Consider the following 25942-nt stretch of genomic DNA (forward strand, 5'->3'; position numbering starts at 1 on the left):
AAAAAGTGAACTTTTTTTAAGTGCTTCTAAAAGCATTTTAGCTTTCCCATGGGCAGCAGGAACTAGAAAAGGTTTCCCCATTGTAATGAATATCATTTTCCCCACATACAGTAGTAGTTTGAAAGAGTATTTCTGTGAACATTTTGTAGGAAAAGTGCCATGGGCATATATCAAAATTGTATTCACTTCTTAATTTTTTTAGTTTGTTTTCACAAGTGGATGCAAAAAACAATCCACACTGTACAGTAATCCAAGGACCAAAAGTGACCAACAGCTTCTGTAGCTTCAAATGAAAGTGCCAGTGGGAAAAAAATGAATGTAACTTAAATAGCACCAAACTTTTTTTGCCCCTTTGTTAACAATATGTATTATTTTGTTATATTGCAAAACTAAATTACAGAAATTCTCCCTAAAGTCTAGTTAATGATTGTTATGCCAAAGATTGTTTAGTTGCTTTAGTAATATTCTCAGTATTATTATTAATTTTAATATTAGCTGTAACAGAAAAATCACATCAGAAGCAAGATCTGAGCAAGCAGGTTTGACTTGGGTTGTATAGTTTAAGGTAGTATATTTAGCATTTATGCAGAGTTTAAGAATATTAAGATTAATATTAATATAATTAATATTAAGAATGCCCTCTCAGGGTTGTTAGCGAGATCCTGCCCCAAGTGGAGGAGTTCAAGTATCTCAGGGTCTTGTTCACGAGTGAGGGAAGAATGGAGCGTGAGATCGACAGGCGGATCGGTGCGGCATCCGCAGTAATGTGGGCTCTGCATTGGTCTGTCTTCGTGAAAAAGAAGCTGAGCCACAAGGCGAAGCTCTCAGTTTACCAGTCGATCTATGTTCCTACCCTCACCTATGGTCATGAGCTATGGGTAGTGACTTAAAGAACGAGATCGCAAATACAAGCAGCTGAAATGAGTTTCCTCCGCAGGGTGTCTGGGCGTTCCCTTAAAGATAGGGTGAGAAGCTCAGTCATCCAGGAGGGGCTCAGAGTAGAGCCCCTGCTCCTCCGCATCGAGAGGAGTCAGATGAGGTGGCTCGGGCATCTGATCAGGATGCCTCCTGGACACCTCCCTGGTGAGGTGTTCCGGGCACGTCTAACCGGGAGGAGGCCCTGGGGAAGACCCAGGACACGCTGGAGGGACTATGTCTCTCGACTGGCCTGGGAACAACTTGGGATTCTCCCGGAAGAGCTAGAAGAAGTGGCCGGGGAGAGGGAAGTCTGGGCATCTCTGCTCAAGCTGCTGCCCCTGCGACCCGACCTCAGATAAGCGGAAGAGGATGGATGGATGGATTAAGAATATTAACAAAAAATATATAATATTAATTTTTGTTTGTTTTATGATATTTTTATTGTTAAAGTAGTACTCCATCCAAAAATTATATTCTCTTACATGTTAGTTCACAGTGGTGGCCACGAAAATTTTTTAATCTCATGTTTTCATGTGGGAAAGATATGAAGATTCAAACTCAATAGGACCCTGCGGTGAGCATGGAAAGATGAAAAAATTTCTCCCATAACTCATGTTGCACAATTCAATGTTTGTTATCCATTTGTATGGTTAAAACGTGCAAAATGTTTATATTTTATGTTGAAATATTACTAACAGTTACTTCCTGAAAACTCTGCACTGAAGGTCAAAAGGAAAGAAAGTTCTGTCTCACAATACTCTGCATTTGAAGACCTCTCCTCTTATTAATTGGTCAAGAATCCTGTCTTCAATTCAAACACAGTGTTTTTTTTACATCATTTGTCGTCGTCCTTAACTGGTTACCATAGTGTCCACTGAGTTTGAATCTGCAATATGTCCTTTCTCCTCAAAAACATATTTTTTTTCTCTCTCACAGCTACAAACTTCATTGGGTAACATTAAAAAAAAATTGTGGTGGAATATTCCTTTAAGTAACATCATCAGAAAGCTGCTTGGAAAATTTAGAGTAATCGGTTGCACCAGTAACTGGATTTTACTTCCTGTGGTACCACATAGTGCAGTTTAAATTTATTATGTGGGTGTCCACGTTTGTTTGAAACTAGAATTCAAAATATTTCAGCATATGAAACACTGGATGCTTATTCTTTTTTAGTAGGTGTGCTCAGTGAATTGAGTTCATTATTTTGAGACACAGAGCTACAGTTGTTATATGTTGTACAGCAGGTCCTTTCAACTGATGGCTCACAGTCCATGATTGGCCCATTTTAAAAATAAAAAAAAAATTATCTAGGCCATTAAAATGCATTTATTACTGCAGATGATCTTATTTCTGAGCACCAATGCACAGAATTCAAATTCATTGATTAGAAAATGGCTTGTTCTCTTTGCTTCCTACCCTTGCTGCCACACCATGTTTAGACGCCTCTGAAGAGCCTTCCTCGAAGCATCTCTAGGGGCTAAGATTCCACAACTCCTGTTTTCCAGTTAGCAAATATCTTCAAATGTCTTTCTCAACCTTAATAAAGAGAAGAGTTAATGATGGAAATAGGAGCTTGAGAGGTGCTGCAAAGAGGAATGGGCGAAACTGGCCAAGGATAGGTGTGCCAAGCTTGTGGCATCATATTCAACAAGACTTGAGGCTGTAATTGCTGCCAAAGGTGCATCGACAAAGTATTGAGCAAAGGCTGTGAATACTTATGTACATGGGATTTCTCAGTTTTTTTATTTTTAATAAATTTGCAAAAACCTCAAGTAAACTTTTTTCATGTTGTCATTATGGGGTGTTGTGTGTAGAATTCTGAGGAAAAAAATGAATTTAATCCATTTTGGAATAAGGCTGTAACATAATAAAATGTGGAAAAAGTGATGCGCTGTGAATACTTTCTGGATGCACTGTATATAGTACTGTGCAATAGTTTTAGGCAGGTGTGAAAAAATGCTGTAAACAAAGAAAGCTTTCATAAATATAAATAATGATGGTTTATTGTTATCAATTTACAACATGCAAAGTGAGCGAACAAAAGAAAAATCTAAATTAAATCAATATTTGGTGTTACTACCTTTTGCCTTCAAACCAGCATCAATTCTTATAGGTACACTTGCACTAAGTCAGAGATTTTGTAGGATTATAGTCAGGTGTATGATCAACCAGTTATACTAAACAGGTGCTAATGATCATCAATGTCACACGTAGGTTGAAACACAGTCATTAACTGAAACAGAAACAGCTGTGTAGGAGACTTAAAACTGGGTGAGGAACAGTCAAACTCTGCTACCAAGGTGAGGTTGTGGAAGACAGTTTCATGTCCTGGCAAGATTGAGCACAGCAACAAGACACAAGGTAGTTATACTGCATCAACAAGGTCTCTCCCAGACAAAGATTTCAAAGCAGACTGGGGTTTCAAGATGTGCTGTTCAAGCTCTTTTGAAGAAGCGCAAAGAAACGGGCAACGTTGAGGATCGTAGACGCAGTGGTCGGCCAAGGAAACTTAGTGCAGCAGATGAAAGACACATCAAGCTTATTACCCTTCGAAATCGGAAGATGTCCAGCAGTGCCATCAGCTCAGAACTGGCAGAAACCAGTGGGACCCAGGTACACCCATCTACTGTCCGGAGAAGTCTGGCCAGAAGTGGTCTTCATGGAAGAGTTGCCGCCAAAAAGCCATACCCCCGACATGGAAACAAGGCCAAGCGACTCAAGTATGCATGAAAACATAGGAACTGGGGTGCAGAAAAATGGCAGCAGGTGCTCTGGACTGATGAGTCAAAATTTGAAATATTTGGCTGTAGCAGAAGGCAGTTTGTTCGTCGAAGGGCTGGAGAGCGGTACAATAATGAGTGTCTGCATGCAACAGTGAAGCATGGTGGAGGTTCCTTGAACGTTTGGGGCTGCATTTCTGCAAATGGAGTTGGAGATTTGGTCAGGATTAATGGTGTTTTCAATGCTGAGAAATACAGGCAGATACTTATCCATCATGCAGTACCATCAGGGAGGCGTAAGATTGGCCCCAAATTTATTCTGCAGCAGGACAACGACCCCAAACATACAGCCAAAGTCATTAAGAACTATCTTCAGCGTCAAGAAGAGCAAGAAGTCCTGGAAGTGATGGTATGGCCCCCACAGAGCCCTGATCTCAACATCATCGAGTGTGTCTGGGATTACATGAGGAGACAGAAGGATGTGAGGAAGCCAACATCCACAGAAGATCTGTGGTTAGTTCTCCAAGATGTTTGGAACAACCTACCAGCCGAGTTCCTTCAAAAAGTGTGTGCAAGTGTACCTAGAAGAATTGATGCTGTTTTGAAGGCAAAGGGTGGTCACACCAAATATTGATTTGATTTAGATTTCTCTTTTGTTCATTCACTGCATTTTGTTGATTGATGAAAATAAATGATTAACACTTCCATTTTTGAAAGCATTCTTTGTTTACAGCATTTTTTCACACCTGCCTAAAACTTTTGCACAGTACTGTGTGTGTGTGTTTGTATATATGTATGTAATATATATAATAGAGAGAGAGAGAGATGTGGATACAAGTTCAGGGGCATTTATAATGTTATTACATATATGTATGTTATATGTATGTATTTATATTGCATTATAATGCAATATAAATTGGAAATATAAATATTTATTGCACATATACTTTAATTTCCCAATATAAAACCACTTAACGTCTTGAAAGAGTAAATAAAAGAATTCCCATCTTATTACTTGACATGTCAAACGGACATTAACAGCAGGGGTTACAATCAGAGCACATGAAATCAATTTATTTTTCCTCCATAAAGTGCCTGTTGTGGGCCACATATTCAGGAAGCCCCTAGAAGTGATCATCTTCTACCAAATATCACCATTATTTTTGTACATCTGAGTTATAACAAGAAGTAGTAGAGTTATTATAATCCAGAACCATAAAGTGCAATGTAAAATAATTTTATATATGCTACCATATATGTAAAAAAAACTTGCTTTTTAAGTGATAGTATTTAGGATTTATAAGTAAATCTTCTTTTTGGATCCCCTTGACACTTTTTGTTAATAGTGGTAACTTTCTTGGCAGTCAGAAGAACAGAAAGCCATTCTAGACCAAATTGATTTTGAGTTTGGACTTGGCTCAGTTGAGCTTTGAGAAAGTTTGATCAGCAATTGTAATTGATTCAGGTAATGTGACATTGATTTTTAAAAATTTAAACTGAATTAGCATCAAACCAATTAAAGATTCCCAGCATTGCTTGGGCAACGTTTCTTTGGACGGTTGTGTACGAAATGAAATTCTCTCAGCTCTGTCAGTAGACCTGACTGCACTGAGTTTGAATGCTACTGCCAACATGGGTGAATCTCTTTTTCCTTCTAAGCAAGCAGACACACATGTAGAGATGGAAACTCATTCTCACATATTCTCCAGTTGTTGCTTTGCAATATTTATTCTAGGCCTTACTTTATTTCCATATGGGATACTAGTAGTCTAGCTTTAACAAGCCATATTGTTTATCGCTGCTTTTTCTCAATTTCGTACCACTGTAAGGAGGCAATCATTTGGTGATCAGTTCGGTCCTAACAGGGAAAATGTGTACTTGGCCAAAGAGGGGGAAGGGGGCAGAGGTAGCCCACCCCTCTGTGCACATCTCTCCTTTATATACACTAGAAAGATTATAATTTTACGCAGCAGAGTTCACAAAGAATCTGAATGTTCCACCAAGGCTTGAACTTTTATTTTAAGCAAATAAACGAATATAAAAAATGAAATACGCATGTAATCAGATTCAAGCAGAATTGCCATCATATTCATATATTTTATCTTGGGTGTATTTAATATAACATTCTCTAAATGGCTTGTATGCTCTGTGCAGGATCATTAGTAATAAAAATTATTTATAATTTCTACATTTTGTTTTGCTTTTCCACGGCTCATTTCCAGGCTGGCGCATCTGGTCAAAATACCATTTAGCTTATAGTATTGGACGTTTAGTTCTGTTTTGTTTCTAGGTGGTCACTTTTGTTAACAAAAACATCCACAAGGTATTATCCATTTACTTACTAGGTTATGGGACCTGGGGCCTCATGCACAATGCCGTGCGTAGATTTGCACTATAACATGACGTAAACACAAAAGGGGAAATGTCCCTAAGCACAAAAGCGGAAATGAGCGTACGCACAAAAAAATCCAGATGCAGAAATCTGTGCGAATGCCAACTTCCAAGTTCTTCCGCTCCATAAATCCCGGTCAACGTGAAAAATAACAGACGTGCATGCGCCTACTGTCCTGCCCCAACTCCTCCCAGAATTACGCCTCTTTGAATATGCAAATCAATATAAATAGCCCTTAAGCTCAGCCTTCTGTGAAAAGACAATGGCAAAAGCAAGAGAGAAAACAGAAGAATTTCAGTGAATGCCAAGTGGAGGCAAGGAAAAACATACTATTTGTTGTTTTAAACCGGGTATAACAACAAAAGGAAGTTGATCGAGTGACATAGTGTGTCGGAGAAACTCGAAAGCACAAGTTCACAAAGTCGCACAGTGCCCGAAATAAAAAAGAAGTTGTCACATATAAAGTCACTGTGAAAAGGTGAGTCGTAGCCCAACGTCTGAGTGTCACATGAAAGCTTATTAGGGTACAGAGGGAAAAAAAAGGGCACACTGGGGGGGGGTGGGAGCACGAAATGTCAACTTTAATCTCTAAATTTCCACTTTAATCACGTAGTTTATTTTGTCGTTAAAGTAAACATCATAAACTTCATCCTAACTCATTTAATTTACTAGTTTCTCAATCCCATCGTAACTAAAGTAGCACGTTAAATGCTTTATTTTGTATTTGATCTTCTGTGTGCTCAGTGATTGTTCATGTCTCACTCAAGATGCTTACTGCGCCATGCGTGACCTTCGATGAAATACTTTATTGTAGCTGTACTGTCTCTTTCAAACATACTAACCTCCAATTCCTGTCCTTACTTTTGTTTCTCCAAATACCCAATCGCCACACAATCAGCTCTGTAATAGACGTTAAGCCATCTGTAAGCTTAGAACGCTGATTCGTCAAAACTTTTAAGGAACATCGAATTATCTTCGTAGTACGTGTTTAATCATTCTATCCATCTGTCTTTCCAGTGTCGTATCAGCACAAGCAAGAATCTAGCGCAAGGCAGGAACAATCCGTGAACGGCGCACCAGCGGCTCGCTAGCAGTGCGGCACCGTGTAGTTCAGGGGTGTCAAACGTACGGCCTGCGGGCCAAAACCGGCCCACTAGGGGGTTCAATCCGGCCCACTGGATGAATTTTGAAAGTAAAAAAATTAATAAAAGACACGAACTCGAAATTCGTAATAAAATGCAATTCCTAAATCATCCGCTAGGGTGTTAGTCAGATGAGAGCGGCGCACTGTGTTAGTCAAAGGGGAGGGGTGCACTGTTTTAATTAGAGTAAAAGAAGCAACAACTCTGCCACTCTGTAGGCTACCTTATTTTCTACTCACCTTGACACCCTCATTAGCCAAAATGTCTTTGTCAAAAAGGAGAAAAGTGGATACCGAGTGTAGGGTTTTCCAAGAGAAATGGACCACTTCCTATTTATTCACAGAGATAAATGGGAAACCTGTGTGCTTGGTGTGTAATCAACAAGTGTCGGTGCTCAAGGAATATAATATTCGGCGCCACTATGAGACTCATCATGGTGGAAAATACGACATCTTGCAAGGACGACTGAGGAGAGAGAAGATAAATGAATTGCTGGTGGGTCTGAGAAAACAGCAGTCAATTTTCACTCGGAGCCGAGAGGTCAGTGAAGCAGCAGTAAAAGCCACCTACGTAATTGCTAACGAAATAGCATTAGCATCAAAGCCGTATTCCGACGGTGAGTTCGTTAAAAGATGCATGATGAAGGCTGCAGAACTCGTGTGTCCTGAGAAGCGACAAGCATTTGCCAACATTAGTCTGACGAGAAACACTATGGCAGAGAAGATATCGGAACTATCGGCTGATTTAGACAGGCAGTTGAAACACAAGGTCAAGTCATTTCTTGCATTTTCTGTTGCAATTGATGAGAGCACTGACATTACAGACGTTGCTCAACTGGCCATATTTATTCATGGAGTTGATGACACATTGACCGTCACTGAGGAGTTCCTTGAGTTGGTGCCTATGAGTGACACCACAACAGCTGAGGACATTTTCGGCTCTGTGGTTGGCGTGCTGGACAGAGTCGGGGTGGACTGGTCCCGCGCCGTCAGCCTGGCTACAGATGGCGCGCCATCAATGATCGGAAGAAAAGCAGGTGTTGTGACAAAATTCAGAGAGAAAGTACAAGCCGCTAATGGAGGAGATGGTTTCTGGACATCTCACTGTATTTTGCACCAGGAGGCATTGTGTTGCAAGTCGTTAAAAATGGATCACGTCATGGAGGTGGTTGTCCGAACTGTTAATTTCATCCGAGCCAGAGGCCTGAATCATCGTCAGTTTGACTGCCTTCTCAGTGACAATCACGTTACTAATACCCTGCCATACTACACTGAAGTAAGGTGGTTAAGCAGAGGTGCTGTGCTGAGGTGTTTCTTTGATCTACGCGAGGAAATCGGACAATTCATGGAGAAAAAAGGAAATCCAGTGATGGAATTACAATGTCAGGAATGGCTGCAGGACCTTGCATTTCTGGTGGATATTACAGAGCACTTGAATATTCTGAACAAAATGTTGCAAGGCCGCAAAAAAGTTGTCACACAGTTTTATGACAGCATATGTGCATTCAAGTTGAAGCTGACTTTGTGGGAGACACAGCTGTCAAGTGGTGACCCTGCACATTTCCCTTGCCTAAGAGAGGTATGTGCAGCAGGCATTAATGCTGACATGAAACAGTATAAAGACGATTGCAGGATTGCTGTGTGAGTTTGAGAAACGGTTTCAGATCTTTGGTGAACTCGAGAAAGAATTTGCAGTTTTTCGCTCACCCTTCACAGTCAAAGCTTCTGATGTCCCTGTCGACATCCAACTAGAGATAATTGATTTGCAATGTGATGCAGATTTGAAGGACAAGTTTGCCTCAGTGGGCTTGGACACATTTTATCAATATCTCTTGCCAGGGTACCCCAAATTAACAGCCCTGGCTGCAAAAATTTTGTGCATTTTTGGGACAACCTACCTTTGTGAACAAGTTTTCTCAGTAATGAACATCAATAAAACAAAATTGCGCTCAAGGCTCACAAACAAGCACTTAGATGACATTCTGAGATTGGCTACTAGTCAGGACATGACACCTGATATTGATGCACTTGTGCAGACCAAAAGATGCCAAGTTTCAGGAGCAAAAACAAAGTAGTCTAGATGTGACTAACTCCTTTAAAATATTGCTTCAGACACCGATTGCACTTAAAGAATTCAGTTCTGTGAAAATGAATTCTTGCTGTAGAAACAGTTAAAAAATGTTACATTTAATGTAAGTTAACAGCTTCACTATAAAAGAGTTTGGTTTGGTGGAATCCTATTGTTCATGTAATGCCATAAATTTTAAGGTGCAGTACTATATTTTTCAGTTCCAAATACCTCTGACTTAAAGTTTTGTTTGTATTTGTGCAAACACTTGTTTTAAGAAATCTGAGGTTGTTTATATGTTTTGATATGTTGATATGTTTTGTAAAACATTTCATTAAATATGAAGATTTTCTAATGTACTTGTACTTCTTTGCACGAAAACAAAGGGAAAAAACATGGACTTACTATTATTTATAGGTAATTATGTTATAAATACTGCTCCGGCCCACTTGACATCTAATTAGGCTGTATGTGGCCCCTGAACCAAAATGAGTTTGACACCCCTGGTATAGTTAGTTTTTTCTGTATAATAAACATATTTTGCTGCATTTCATCTTAAAAATGATATCATCATCATATGTAAATTCGCACTTTATAAAGTGGGTCAGGTTGTGCAATATTATAACTGTATCGTATGTTTACAGTGAGGTAATCCATATTACTAACCGAGAATGCTAAACCGGATGTTGGACGCAGGCACATCCGGCAATGGGCCGTAGCTGCAAAAAGACGTACTGCGCAGGCGCAAAAAGAGTCCGCGAGAGTCGGCTGAGGAGCCGAGAAAGGCGGACAAAAGAGGGCGAGAGAGGCACCGGACGGGACAAACACCAAGAGGGGGATTCAACAAGCCCATGGGACACAAAAAAAAGAACACAAAACCACCCCACAGACCCTACAAGCAAGGGACGGGACGCACACAAAGAGGGGGATTCAAACAAGACACAGGAACACAAAAAGAAAGAAGTCGCTCGCGCGACAACAATCCTCAACCCCCCCCCCCCCCCACACACACACACAGACACATCCATAAGAAGTGACACCCAAAGCCACATATTCTACAGTGAACATCAATACCTTCACACTAGACAGCATAGGTGTCAGCATTGGTGGATCTCCTTACAATAAAGCACTATTAACCGTTCAACTGCAGAAAAGGAAACATATTAACAGTGACTGCGATCCTCCTTATTACTTATCCATATTTCGCATGCTGAGAAAGAAACAAGTCATGAATACACGGTCACGGGTACAAAACGAAAAGGAAAGGATAACAGGAACAAACACACAAACACGAAAGAAACAACAAAATACACGGCTATGCAGCATGGGTGGATCTCATTACAATAAGGCACTATTAACCGTTCAACCGCAGAAAAGGCTCCATATTAACAGTGAGTGCAATACTCCTTATTACTTATCCATATTTCTAAAAGAAAAAATGTCTCGACTCCAAAAACGCAAAGCTCAACTAAAGCTTCTAACTAACGATGTACCTAAAAGTAAAAACTTTAGGAACTGCATTAGATCCTACAATAGTTCATTTGCTTTTGCATTTACCGGAGTAAATATCAGGCCACCAAAAGGCAATGGCCCATACTGCTTTCGCATATGTGCACAAATACTGCATCGCATTGGAACAGTGCACCCTGAAACAAATCAACAACGCAATTATGCACAAATCTACATCCTAGATCCACATGACGCAAACTATCAATCAAAGTGCTGCATCGCAACAGGCACGGATTCAAAACGAAACACCTCCCGTCTCAGACATACGTTAATGGCAGCGAAGGCTACAACGGGCTTCTCACACAGCACAGGCAAATCGATTACAGCTCCAAAACAACACGTCCCAAATACTACACATGCAACAACGCGCCTCTCAAACGGCACAAGCAAAACATACACCGGGAAAATTCATTCGGATTAATGAATGTCATTTGCAATCATTGTCATTCAGTTCACTTCCCTGAAGAAACAACTGGCAATACAAGTAATACATTTAGACGTTGTTGTCAAAAGGGTCAAATTAGACTGCCTCCTTTACATTCATATCCTGAATATCTACAGAAGCTTCTAACTGACGATGTACCTGAAAGTGAAATCTTTATCAACTGCATTAGATCCTACAAATCGGTATCCACTATGAACATTAACGGTGGCACTGAACGTGACATCCGACTTGAAAAAATGTTGTTTATTGATGAATGTTCAATGGCATGAAGTCACTTACTCAACACCATTCATAAACTTCTACAAACGTTTATGAATAATAATATTCGATTTGGAGGAAAGGTACTTTTATGAGGAGGACATTTTAGACAGTGATTAGCTATTCTTCCAGATGCCATGCACTCAGCTATTGTTCAGTGCACCGTAAAATACGCAGACAATTGGCATTGCTTTCAAAAGATACAGTTAGTAAAAAAGATACGATGTCCAGAACCAGATCATAACAATTGCTTATTACAAGTGAGAGATGGTACACTCACCAATACAGATGGACTTCAGCCACATATTATTACAATTCCTCAAGCCTTTATCTGCGACGACTTAGTTACAGAGAGATTTGGAACAGCAATCTCATTAGACCAAATGCCCCTTTTAACACAACGCACTATATTATGTCCAAAAAATATTAATGTGGAAAACATAAATACCCAAGTCATTCCATTACTTCCTGGAGAGACAAAACTCTTTCTAAGCTCTGACAAACTTGACTCTGATCACAACAATAACCATCTTAAATGACCTTACAAGTTCTGAGCTGGAATTACCTTTTACACTTAAACGGCGTGTATAAAGAAATTTTCAAATAAACCTTTACACTGTGCCACACACTTTATTGTTTGCTTTCTATTTGCATCATCTACACCGTCACACTATTCTATATCTCATTCATACATCACGCTCTTTGTCATTCCCAACACCAGGGGTTGGCGAGCGAAGCGAGCAGGGGGCGGAGCCCCCTAGTTGTACTTATAAGTACAAACAGTTCTACAAGGAGCACTTGATGGACTGATTTAGTGCATTTAGAGTTCTTGGGATGAAACTGTTTCTGAACTGCGAGGTCAGTACAGGAAAGGCTCTGAAGCGTTTGCCGTATGAGAGCAGTTCAATAGACCGTATGGCTGAGGCAGCGTGTGCTTGATGCTGTATACTGATAATTCTTTTTTCTATCAGCTGCTATACAAGTATGATTCACACTCGGATACAGTGATCTAAATACTCTGAGTAGTGCAGTGAGAGTAATGTGGAAAAAGATGATCCGCTGTGGCAACACCTAACGGGAACAGCTGAAAGAAGAAGAAGGTGCAGTGAGAGTAACAACACTAAAGCAATTATGGTATTTGGAATAGTTTGACCATTCTGTGGACCATTATATTGTTACAGGTTAATTACAATCAGATGCATTAGACTAATAAACAATATGCGGTTAATTTCAGTGTATTTATAAAGCTGCGTCAGGGATGTGGATCTGAAAAAGAATGGGTAACCACACAGGAACAGTAGTACTGCTTTGACTCTGGGTGCCGCCAGTCTGCAGAACCCAAGCGGAGAACTTGCGTACGACAGGCTATGAGCTACCATGGAAATGTGCATGGCTTTACGGCAAGTTTAGGTTTTATATATCGCGATTTGAACGTGGAAACGTTCTTATGCCACATTTTTGTGCGTATGCACCGTTTATACATAAGGCCTCTGATCTGCAGGCACATGTGGACATGAATAGAGGCATGCATTTCCTATTCAGTCTTTATGGCATGGGGCATCATTTTACTGTTGTGACTGATAAGATGTGAGCCTAAAATAATTTGATTCCTTTAAAAAAAAATGTTGTCGTCTTTTCATTTGCTACATAAATTGTAATTGTAATTTTTTTTTGATTGGGGTGTGCCTGCACATCAGCCAGTGAAAATGCAAACAGCAGAAAACGCTTTAAGCGGTATCCAGGTTATAGTGTCACTAAAACTGAAAATTTTCTCAAAGTTGCACTTTCAATCCTGTGGTAGCCAAATGAAAAAGTCAGTCATACAATGGTTATTTTCTTTGATTGTTGATGAAAATCTTTGTTAGATCCATGCTACAATATTTGTTTTAAAGTTTGAAAGTAAAATAGTTCATAAGTTGGGCACCTCATTAATGCGCCGCTGCAAAAGTACAAAACAAAATGGCATTCACAACAAATGTAAAAGTTCCAAGAGACCTAAAAAATATACAGTACTAAAAAAAATAAATATATGAATTGTATTTGCTATGATTTTTAGCCATATGGTAACAATTTTGAAATTGTTTTATTGAATTTATGCAGCATTTATTTGTCACTTAGAGGTACATAAGTGACAAGATGTCATTTGGATGGTTCTCAAGCCAAAACCACTTGATGTCAACTCCTTAAGCACTAAGGACTGAAGACTCAAACTCTGATATTTACAGCCAGTTAATTTTATTCTCTTCTAACTTGATTACAGGGCATTTGCTGTTTAGTCCTGGTTTTAACATATTTCCCAGTTGGATAGCTGGGTGGATACTATCTTTTGTTTCTGTGCGTTTTGAAAAGCACCTTCTGTTGGTGCTTTCTAAAAAAAGTCACAGTAATATTAAACATTGACAGATTTGTTTTGCCTCATGCTAAAAATACCCTTAAGGCCACATTTTTGCAGCATCCTTCCAGTGTTACTCACCTAAATTTGTTAAGCTTGTTCAAATGTTCTGAAATTAGAATTTCCTTCTACTTTTGGGTAATATCAGAAAATATCTTCATTATGTCTAAATGTGCCTGCACCAGCATAAAGTGTATAGTACATGCTGTTTCTTTCTTGCATGCCGAAGCCTGTTGTCTTCCATTTTTTAACTTTAGTTGATAAGATCATGTAAATAAAGAAACATGAATTCTGCTGTGTGTCAAATCGCATTTCACATTTATCTCATAGCAATTAAGAATGTACAATATATTTCAGCCAGTGGCAATAATATCCATAGACATTCAAATGCACAAAAACAGAGAAATATTATCATCTTGTCTTTTCAGAATTTTTTTGAGGTGATGGCTGGCAAATGGGCATAAAGCCATAATCTTGCTTAATTTAAAAAATGTCTTATTTTAGTAGAGGCTGTGTGTCTATCCCATTTATCCCAGCCAGGTAAAACTGGATGATACATGCCTAATGTGCATTTAACTCCTAATTGCAGAACTTTATTACAACTCTCCTTTTGTCATCTTCTTTTTTTTCTCAGAATGAGAAGCCATTGGGCCATTCTGCAAGCCGGTCAAGTAATATTTCAAAGGTAAGACAACTGTTAATATAGTGATTATTGTTTTAGAGCCTGCTTACACCAGTTTAGCCTTATTAATGTCATCATCATCTGCAATCCCATATGTTACTTAGTTTTAAGGGTGCCGCTTAGTCTGTACACACATACTTTCTGTTTAAGTGTTCAGTGCTCTAATTAGAAGCAATAGAGCACTTGCTTTATTCATGGGTAGGACAAAAGCCACATTAGAACCTATTTTATATAATGCCCTTCACTTCACATAACAAAATAACTGCATTTTATATCAGTGGGTTGAAGGAATAAACATTCAAAGGCACAAATTAAAAAAACTCTTTAATTTTTAAAGCATATTTAAAATGGTAGGTCTTAAAGAGACAGAAGGAGCTTTGTTGACAGGCCTTGAAAGTGAGCTCAGTAAAGCTGAATGACTGTTTGTGTTAAGAAATGCTTTGCTGGCTCATGAGATTTTCTCTTCGTTTTAATGCTTTGCTTTGTCCTAGTCTATGACATATAGCAATATGATTTTAAATCTAATTTCTGTCTCCAACTACACTCCATCAAAAACATTGTATTTAATAAATTAGCCAGTGGTATAACTAGGTCACTGATGAGGGGATTGTACCATAGCCAACAGAGTCCACAAAAGCAAATGCCAGGTTTTGAATTGCAGCTGCCATAAATTGTTCAGTTACTGAAATACGGCAGTCTATGCCAAATGTCTGAGTCCATTGCTAAATGTATTAATTGATCTCAGGGTTTTTAATCAATTGTTTTATTTGGTATCTTTTAGTGTAATTGAGCAGTATGTTTTGCACAGCCAATTTGAGGGTGTCCACAGGGTGCAGAGAAGCCTTGGAAAGTTGTCAGCAGGGTCTGAACACCTCTTGGCTAGCAAGTGACAATACAAAGTACCCATGATCTTGGACCTTGCTTCTCTTTTAAATATATAAACTAGCAGGTGGTCCTAGTCAGTTTGAACAGAGTTTGGCCATGTGTGTGCTTTTCCTCTCTACAGAAGATGTCTAAATAATCGGGCATTTTTACATGCTACTAAATGTTCAGAGGTACAATGTTTTTGGAAACTGCCCAGAGATTCTGTAACTTGATGGCAACAAAACTTTATAGACTGGTCCCCTAACCCTATAATTGATTCTGGTCTTAGCTAAAATTGAGTGCTTTTGTGGAACTTGAGAGGTCTGTAATTGGTCAAATCACCTCCCTGGCATCAACATAAGTGGCATCACTGTTTGGTTTAACTGTTTATTTGTACCTATTTTGTTAGTTCAGACCTATGCACCCCTTTGTGATAAATTTTATTATCGGTGTAGTGGACTACAACATGGATATATTTATGATACTACCATGTATTATAATCCTTAGCAGGGTTACTTCTTCTAACACACTGTTGATGGCATGTCTGGCACCCACAATCTTGCTACGTTTTAAACTCTTTAAATCTCTAGACTTGCCTATTCTGTGTTTCAAATGGACACACAGTGTCCAATTTTACTACTTCATACTTTTGCCTTATTTTAATCTGCAAGGATTATGTTTTATGTGCAGACCATGGCGGAGTGGTGGCTCTGAGGCTAGGGATCTGCACTGGCAATCGGAAGGTTGCCAGTTCGAATCCCGTAAATGCCAATAGGGACTCTGCTCTGTTGGGCCCTTCAGCAAGGTCCTTAACCTGCAATTGCTGAGCGCTTTGATTAGTGAGAAAAGCGCTATATAAATGCAAAAGAATTAAAAAAATTAAAATAACACAGATGTACTAGACACATCAACAGTGATCTCTATTTTTAAATCTCTAATCATGCTGTCTAATGCCTTTTTTTCTGTCATTCATGATCCAGCACAAGGTCATAACTGCTTAAGAGAGCTAAGATTAATTAATAATCTTCCTGGTGAGAGGTTACGTACAGGGCAGCACTAAAACGGCATCTACTTGTGCTTTGATTCCACATTAGATACAGTGCATCCGGAAAGTATTCACAGCGCATCACTTTTTCCACATTTTGTTATGTTACAGCCTTATTCCAAAATGGATTAAATTCATTTTTTTCCTCAGAATTCTACACACAACACCCCATAATGACAACGTGAAAAAAGTTTACTTGAGGTTTTTGCAAATTTATTAAAAATAAAAAAACTGAGAAATCCCATGTACATAAGTATTCACAGCCTTTGCTCAATACTTTGTCGATGCACCTTTGGCAGCAATTACAGCCTCAATTCTTTTTGAATATGATGCCACAAGCTTGGCACACCTATCCTTGGCCATTTTCGACAATTCCTCTTTGCAGCACCTCTCAAGCTCTATCAGGTTGGATGGGAAGTGTCGGTGCACAGCCATTTTAAGATCTCTCCAGAGATGTTCAATCAGATTCAAGTCTGGGCTCTGGCTGGGTCACTCAAGGACATTCACAGAGTTGTCCTGAAGCCACTCCTTTGATATCTTGGCTGTGTGCTTAGGGTTGTTGTCCAGCTGAAAGATGAACCATCACCCCAGTCTGAGGTCAAGAGCGCTCTGGAGCAGGTTTTCATCCAGGATGTTTCTGTACATTGCTGTAGTCATCTTTCCCTTTATCCTGACTAGTCTCCCAGTCCCTGCCGCTGAAAAACATCCCCGCAGCATGATGCTGCCACCACCATGCTTCACTGTAGGGATGGTATTGGCCTGGTGATGAGCGGTGTCTGGTTTCCTCCAAACGTGATGCCTGGCATTCACACCAAAGAGTTCAATCTTTGTCTCATCTGACCAGAGAATTTTCTTTCTCATGGTCTGAGAGTCCTTCAGGTGCTTTTTGGCAAACTCCAGGCGGGCTGCCATGTGCCTTTTACTAAGGAGTGGCTTCTGTCTGGCCACTCTACCATACAGGCCTGATTGATGGATTGCTGGAGAGATGGTTGTCCTTCTAGAAGTTTCTCCTCTCTCCACAGAGGACCTCTGGAGCTCTGACAGAGTGATAATCGGGTTCTTGGTCACCTCCCTGACTAAGGCCCTTCACCCCCGATCGCTCAGTTTAGATGGCCGGCCAACTCTAGGAAGAGTCCTGGTGGTTTCGAACTTCTTCCACTTACGGATGATGGAGGCCACTGTGTTCATTGGGACCTTCAAAGCAGCAGAAATTTTTCTGTAACCTTCCCCAGATCTGTGCCTCGGGACAATCCTGTCTCGGAGGTCTACAGACAATTCCTTTGACTTCATGCTTGGTTTGTGCTCTGACATGAACTGTCAACTGTGGGACTTTATATAGACAGGTGTGTGCCTTTCCAAATCCTGTCCAATCAACTGAATTTACCACAGGTGGACTCCAATTAAGCTGCAGAAACATCTCAAGGATGATCAGGGGAAACAGGATGCACCTGAGCTCAATTTTGAGCTTCATGGCAAAGGCTGTGAATACTTATGTACATGTGCTTTCTCAATTTTTTTTTTTTTTTTTTTAATAAATTTGCAAAAAGTTCAAGTAAACTTTTTTCATGTTGTCATTATGGGGTGTTGTGTGTAGAATTCTGAGGAAAAAAATGAATTTAATCCATTTTGGAATAAGGCTGTAACATAACAAAATGTGGAAAAAGTGATGCGCTGTGAATAATTCCCGGATGCACTGTATATTTAGGTTTAATGTCTGTGAGGAATTTACATAATGTCTCTATGTCTGGGGTTTTCCGTCCTTGTACTTCAGTTTTCATTTCACATCTCAAAGGTGTATAATGGACTAAGTGGTGACTGTGATAGATTGTGCTTATGTGTATGAGGGTGTCCTGTCTTATTTCCCTGTAATAGATTGGCGCCCAGTCCGAGGCTGGTTCCTGTCTTGTAGCCAGTCATTCCAGGATTGACTGTAGCTCCAGCTCTCATCTCTAAAATAGAATTAAAGTGCTACAGTAAATGGATTGATACGGAAACAGTTTAGATAGAGTGATGGATAGATAAGGCGCTTTCCCACCACAGGGACTTTTTAGAAACTCTGGAACTTTTGTAGAGTTTACACCACAGGAACTCTGGTCATTTGTAGGTAGGTAGCTCCTACTTCAGGTTATGAACTTTTCATTCATACACAAACTGTCATGGATGATGTTTAGGCAATGAAATTGTACTGTTTAGTTGACCACAAGTATTGGCGCTATCTCTTTTTAAATCTGAATTTAATTTCCTTGTCTTATTTCTGCCTCAGAACCTTGAATCTCTGCAGTCTAATGTAAATGTGGTCGTCTTTTTTGCTCTCTAGCTTTCCTTTCCTTTGGTTTTTTTTTTTTTTTTTTTTTCAACCCTGTCAACTAATTCCTTTAATCGAATTCTCTGAAATAGCAATAAATGCATTTGCGATAACATACTGTAAGCAGCATAACCACTAACTATGCCTTGTTCTCCTATTGTTTTTGGGTGGTACTCAGGGCCTGCATCATACAAGAACTAATTGGCTCTTGAAATCAAAGTTCCTGAGCTGCGAAAATGCACTTACATATGTGTAATTGATAAGTCGAGTGTTTGCATATTTAAGTAAATATGATTTTTATGTACTTTCAAAATATTTTTATTTTTCAAACTTCATCATGCGGATGATGAAATATATATATACATTTTTTTAATAAATTTGGAGATGTATTAAGTGCATTTTCTGGAAGGGTCACTACTGGGTCTGCTGCTGTTTTTAATTTATGTTAATGAGATTTAATCATGTTAAAAAAAGAAGCAGGTTACGTTTATAGATACCACTAAATTAGAAGGATTGGCCTGCACCCTGGAGTTTACTAATTCTTTATGGATTAGCCTGGAGAGCATTCAGGTTTAGGCAGATGTGTGTCATATGAAGGTTATTGTAAATAAATGTAAAGGTCTGCATTTACAGTAGTAGGTTAAATATTACTTGTATATGTATCCTGTTTTAAGTCTTTCATGGTAAAGATGTTGAGGAAAATAGCCATGGTTAGTCTTCACTCGTAAGATGATACACAGTATGTATGCAAAATTCCCAACATACAATGTATTATATAATGCAAATTTCAGGTCATATTTTCATATTCATTAAACATACTTAGTCTCCTTTTGCTATAAGTAAAAGAAACATCTCCTTTTATGTGAATCCATCCATTTGTTGTTTTGGTTGAAGATATCTGTGAAATACAGTAAAGTGAACATAAGGCTCAACCAATTGCTTTGGCACCACTGCCTAGCCAGTTTTCTTGCTGGTAGTGCCTGGTGTGAATGATTATGGTTGTTTTCTGTCATTTTCAATTTGTGAATTTCCCCTTGGGATTAATAAAGTATCTATCTCTATCTATCCATCCATCCATCCATCCATCCATCCATCCATCCATCCATCCTAAATGCTAGTGTTGGAGTTCCAGTGTTAGTCTTCCAATTTCTAACTGTTTTCTTTACTTTAATCAAGTTCATCAAATTGCTTTAAACTGTGCATTTCCTTCATTCATGCCTGAGAGATGATTAGTGTTGACATATGAATTAAATGTTTTAACTACTGAGCATGCAGTTGACCTCTAGATTATATATACAGTTGTGCTTGAAAGTTTGTGAACCCTTTAGAATTTTCTATTTTTCTGCATAAATATCACCCAAGATATAATTAGATTTACACACAAGTCCTAAAATTAGATAAAGAGAACCCAGTTAAACAAATGAGACAAAAATATTATACTTGGTCATTTATTTATTGAGGAAAATGATCAAATATTACATATTTGTGAGTGACAAAAGTATGTGAACCTCTAGGATTAGCAGTTAGTTTGAAGGTGAAATTAGAGTCGGGTGTTTTCAATCAATGGGATGACAATCAGGTGTGAGTGGGCACCCTGTGTTATTTAAAGAACAGGGATCTATCAAAGTCTGCTCTTCCCAACACGTTTGTGGAAGTGTATCATGGCGCGAACAAAGGAGATTTCTGAGGACCTCAGAAAAAGAGTTGTTGATGATCATCAGGCTGGAAAAGGTTACAAAACCATCTCTAAAGAGTTTGGACTCCACCAATCCACAGTCAGACAGATTGTGTACAAATGGAGGAAAAAAAATTCAAGACCATTGTTACCCTCCCCAGGAGCGGTCAACCAACAAAGATCACTCCAAGAGCAAGGCGTGTAATAGTTGGAGAGTCACAAAGGACCCCAGGGTAACTTCTAAGCAACTGAAGGCCTCTCTCACATTGGTTAATGTTCATGTTCATGAGTCCACCATCAGGAGAACACTGAACAACAATGGTGTACATGGCAGGGTTGCAAGGAGGAAGCCACTGCTCTCCAAAAAAACATTGCTGCTCGTCTGCAGTTTGCTAAAGATCACATGGACAAACCAGAAGGCTGTTGGAAGAATGTTTTGTGGACGGATGAGACCAAAATAGAACTTTTTGGTTTAAATGAAAACAGTTATGTTTGGAGAAAGGAAAACACTGCATTCCAGCATAAGAACCTTATACCATCTCTGAAACATGGTGGTGGTAGTATCATGGTTTGGGCCTGTTTTGCTGCATCTGGCCCAGGACGTCTTGCCTTCATTGATGGAACAATAAATTCTGAATTATATCGGAGAATTCTAAAGGAAAATGTTAGGATATCTGTCCGTGAACTGAATCTCAAGAGAAGGTGGGTCATGCAGCAAGACAATGACCCTAAGCACACAAGTCGTTCTACCAAAGAATGGTTAAAGAATAAAGTTAATGTTTTGGAATGGCCAAGTCAAAGTCCTGACCGTAATCCAACCGAAATGTTGTGGAAGGACCCGAAGCAAGGAGTTAATGTGAGGAATCCCACCAACATCCCAGAGTTGAAGCTAAAATTCCTCCAAGCTGGTGTGCAGGACTGATCAACAGTTACCGGAAACATTTAGTTTCAGTTATTGCTGCAAATGGGCGTCACACCAGATACTGAAAGCAAAGGTTCACATATTTTTGACACTCACAAATATGTAATATTCGATCATTTTCCTTAATAAATAAATGACCAAGTATAATAATTTTGTCTCATTTGTTTAACTGGTTTCTCTTTATCTGCTTTTAGGGCTTGAGTGAAAATCTGATGATGTAGAATTCTAAAGGGTTCACAAACTTTCAAGCACAACTGTAGAAGTGTTGGTGAAGCCTTGGTTGTGTACCCCTTTTAGGAAACATTTAAAAGATGTAAGCATATGCAAAGATTAAAGAGAAGCATGGTTCATTGCTCTCTTCACTATGCCTCTGTTGATGTAAACTTCGGGGAAAAAAAATAATCTCTATTATATAAAAAAATCTTGGGATGAGGTGAGACATTTTCAGAGAGAATTTCACGTCCCACAAGACAAGACTTTGTGCCAAGAGATAAATCGAAAAACCTAACAGGTCCAAGCAAGGGTGGAAATAAAAGACAAACAATAGAAGAAGAAAATACAAAGAGTAGAAGACAAAGAAAAACGTTGTAAAGAAGTTCAAAAAAGATGGCCCGATACACATGCAGAGCAGGTTAGAGATTATGAAAGTACAGTAATCCCTCGCTACTTCGCGGTTCACTTTTCGTGGATTTTATATGTAAGCATATCTAAATACATAACGCGGTTTTTGCGCTGCTTCGCGGGTTTCTGCGGACAATGGGTCTTTTTAGTTGCTTCCTCAGTTGGTTTGCCCAGTTGATTTCATACAAGAGATGCTATTGGCAGCTGAGAAGCTACCCAATCAGAGCACGCAGTTAAGTTCCTGTGTGCTGCTGATTGGCTCAGCGACGGAGTGTTGCATTAACCAGGAAGTCTCATCTCACTCATTCATCATTAACGTGCTAATGCTTCAGGGGCTGTGTCCAAGTACCAACAGAAGATGCAAATGATTGCAGAAAAGGTAAAAGTTTTGGATATGTTGAAGGAAGGGAACAGCTACACCGCTGCAGGACATTGATTCTTTTTATTTAAAAAGGAGGAAAAGCATATAAGATCTACGGCCGCAGTGTCCTTTAACCAGGGTGCAAAACGAGTTGCAAGTGGACGTGATAAGGCAGTAGTCTGGATGGAATCTGCTTTAGGAATCTTTGCAATAAGGTCGACGATGTCATGACCGCCTACAAGCTGCTACGTGTACTTCGCTATACAGTAAGTGTAAACTTATCTACCGATTTCATATTGCTTAGCAGTTGTCCCCGTTTTTAATAGAGTAAATGGTGGGTTGTAAACAATACAGGGAGGATTTAAAAACGTCCAAATACACTTTAAATAATTAAATAAATATAGTGTCCCTACTTTGCGGAAATTCAGTTATCGCGGTCGGCCTTGGAACCTATCTCCCGCAATAAGTGAGGGAATACTGTACTAAAATTCGAAAGTCTCAAAAAACTGATAGTAAAGATCGCATTAGCGCTAACAAACGGAAATTATTACTCAGTCAAATAACGGAACAGCGAAAAGAGATCGAATATATGGACATAGGTGATATTACAGAAGTATGTAGAGATTGTTCAGCTTTAAATTTTAAGTCGGAGACTTGTAGATCGTTTAATTCGTATTGCCATCAGGGAAAAGTAGTGTTTCTTCCCAATGAAGAAGCGTATCCGCGAGAATTAAAAGAATTGTTGTTTGGTGAAAGTGAAATCCACATACGCGAAGGGCAGAGACACAAAGTAGTTGGCATGCCCATGGTCCAGTCACTTCTCATTCGTGTGAATGCTATTGTCAGACACAGTTCCTGCGCTCTCAGCTTCAAGCGGGGTCGGAAATAAAAGACAAAGTAGAGTGTCATGAAAAATTTCAAAAACATTATAGATTATGAAAGTACTAAAATTCGAAAGTCTCAAAAAAAAAAAACTGATAGTAAAGATCTCATTAGCGCTAACAAATTGAAATTATTACTTGTTAAAATAACGGAACAGCAAAAAGAGACCAAATATATGGACATAGGTGATATGACAGAAGTATGTAGATATTGTTTGGCTTTAAAATTTAAGTCGGAGACTTGTAGATCGTCTAATCCGTGTTGCCATCAGGGAAAAGTAGTGTTTCTTCCCAATGAAGAGGCTTATTCTTAGGCTGGGGGGTTGGTGAGCAAAGCGAAAAGGGGGCAAAGCCCCCAGTATAGAATAAAATATTTAAAATAGTAGCAGTAATTGTACTTTTTTCAACCATAAATCTTAATTACATGTTTACAGGATAGGGACATCAGAGGACAATATTCCAGAAGTCTTGTACTTTTTTATAAAGAGAAAGGGCCTTCTCCTGTTTGCTTTTCTATGAAGGCCATACTTGTTGAGTCTTTAATAGTAAAGTCATGTAACATGTACACAGAGGCCTGTTGATCCCTTGAATGTTAGCTTTTGGGATCTTTTGTGATTTCTACCAACTTCATTCAATCTGTGAAGATTGGCAACTGTTGTGTTCTTTATTTGTAAATAGCAGTGTGTGGTTCTTCTTTTTTTTTTTTTTTTTTTTTTTTTTTATTAAATGGAATAAAACTTAAATTTCAGGTCATTTCTAAATGGCCAAAACAGAACAGACAAATGACGTTTTTTTTATATTATAACTAGTTTTGTACCGGTCTAAGATGGGTTTAAGGCTAAATAATCAATGTAGACCTCAGCGCTACGTCTCTTTGAATGTATTGTGTAGTAAATGTAGTGATGAAATGCCTTTCATTTGTCATTCCAACACCATCTGCTTTAATTACAAATGTAATGCATTTTATTGCTACAAATGTTTGTAATGATGAATACCTGGCTCAAAGTACCTTCTTATTTACAACAAACACAGTAAGAGTGTACTTATATTTTCTCACATGGTTTCTTCATGCCGCTGTACGATTTATTGTAAAATCTGGTTTGTGATGTTTGTCTACTGAGGCTAGATTTATATAGTTTGGGAACTTACGGGGAACTTGATGATTTGTCATGTCATAATATGTAAAAATAAAACACACTTTACTTTTTTATTGAATGGTTGGAATTACAGTACTGGAAACTTATGTTTATTATGAGATTTGGGAACTTTAGAAGTCTCATCAGTGTCCACTAGCAGCCTGAGTACTGCAAACATCTATATATATATATATATATATATATATATATATATATATATATATAATTCACAAAGCCGACAGAACAGGCAAGACAACCATGAGATACGCACGATAGAGCTACGGCCACCAACTCACAGAGACCCGCCCACAAACGCTAAAACGATGGGATATGCCAACAACTCACAGAGCCACGCCCGCTGACAACACAGAGCCACGCCCACCAACTCTAAGACCATGGGACGAGAACGCCTGCCTGCCCGCCCGCCTGACTGTTACCAGTGTGTAAAACCATCGCAGTTTTTAACTCACAAACTGCAACAACTCACCAAACGTGTAAAACTATCACAGCTTTTAACTCACAAACTGCAACAATCCACCAAACAAGGACACCCTGTCTCTCGAGGCATTCACACTGCCGGAAGACAACCATGGGATACGCAAAAAATAGCCATGTCAGTCAACTCACAAAGCCCAGCCCACCAACTCACGCCCACCAACTCGAGCGCGCATCCACCCATGCTCTCAAGGCATTCACAGTGCCTGCTCATGTGCCCAGACGCAACAACTCACCAACTCGCTTTCGTCTCTGCTACAGTACACATGCACCACTGAGCCACATTGACTTTTCATTATTCTTTTCGGATTCGGCTGCATTTCTATATATAATCCACCAAGTTGTCCGACCATGGGACACAAACGACAGAGCACCACCCAACAACTCAAACCGATACAGAGACATGCCCACCAACTCTAAGAGCATGGGACGAGAACGCCTGACTGTTAGCAGAGTTCACCGCAATGTACTGGAGTGTAAAACCATCATAACTGCTAACTCACAAACTGCAACAATTCACCAAACACCGTATCGGATGCTTTTTATATCTAAGAAGATATATAGATACTCATTATTCCCCGGCACATGTCCACCCACATTCTCAAGGCATTCACAGTGCCTGCTCATGTGCCTGGACGTAACAACTCACCACACACAAATTTTGCTTAATTTGACTCAACACGGGAAACCTCACCCGGACACGGAGAGGATTGACAGATTGATAGCTCTTTCTCGATTCTGTGGGTGGTGGTGCATGGCCGTTCTTACTTGGTGGAGCGATTTGTCTGGTTAATTCCGAAAGCGAATGAGGCTCCCTACTGCTAAATAGTTACGCGATCGCCAAGCGGTTGGCGTCCAACTTCTTAGAGGGACAAGTGGCTTTCAGCCACGTGATATTGAGTATTAACAGGTCTGTGATGCCCTTGGATGTCCGGTACTGCACGCGCGCTACACTGAATGGATCAACGTGTGTCTACCCGGCGCCGACAAGCGTGGGTAAGCCGTTGAACCCCATTCATGATGGGGACCGGGGCTTGCAATTGTTCCCCACGAACGAGGAATTCCCAGTAAGTGTGGGTCATACGCTCGCACTGATTACATCCCTGCCCTTT

At 39.5% G+C, this 25942-nt stretch overlaps 1 protein-coding gene across 7 annotated transcripts in view; it reads left to right on the forward strand.

Moving 5' to 3' along the window:
- marchf8 (membrane-associated ring finger (C3HC4) 8) overlaps nucleotides 1–25942 on the forward strand; it is a 201552-nt gene that overhangs the window by 146582 nt on the left and 29028 nt on the right. For all 7 annotated transcript variants that reach the window (XM_051923474.1, XM_028795931.2, XM_028795930.2 and 4 more), the window contains one exon: nucleotides 14478–14528. In XM_051923474.1, the coding sequence (XP_051779434.1) occupies nucleotides 14478–14528 (51 nt within the window). The remainder of the gene's footprint in view (nucleotides 1–14477; nucleotides 14529–25942) is intronic.

This window comes from Erpetoichthys calabaricus, chromosome 2 (assembly GCF_900747795.2).
Source record: "Erpetoichthys calabaricus chromosome 2, fErpCal1.3, whole genome shotgun sequence".
NCBI lineage: Eukaryota > Metazoa > Chordata > Cladistia > Polypteriformes > Polypteridae > Erpetoichthys > Erpetoichthys calabaricus.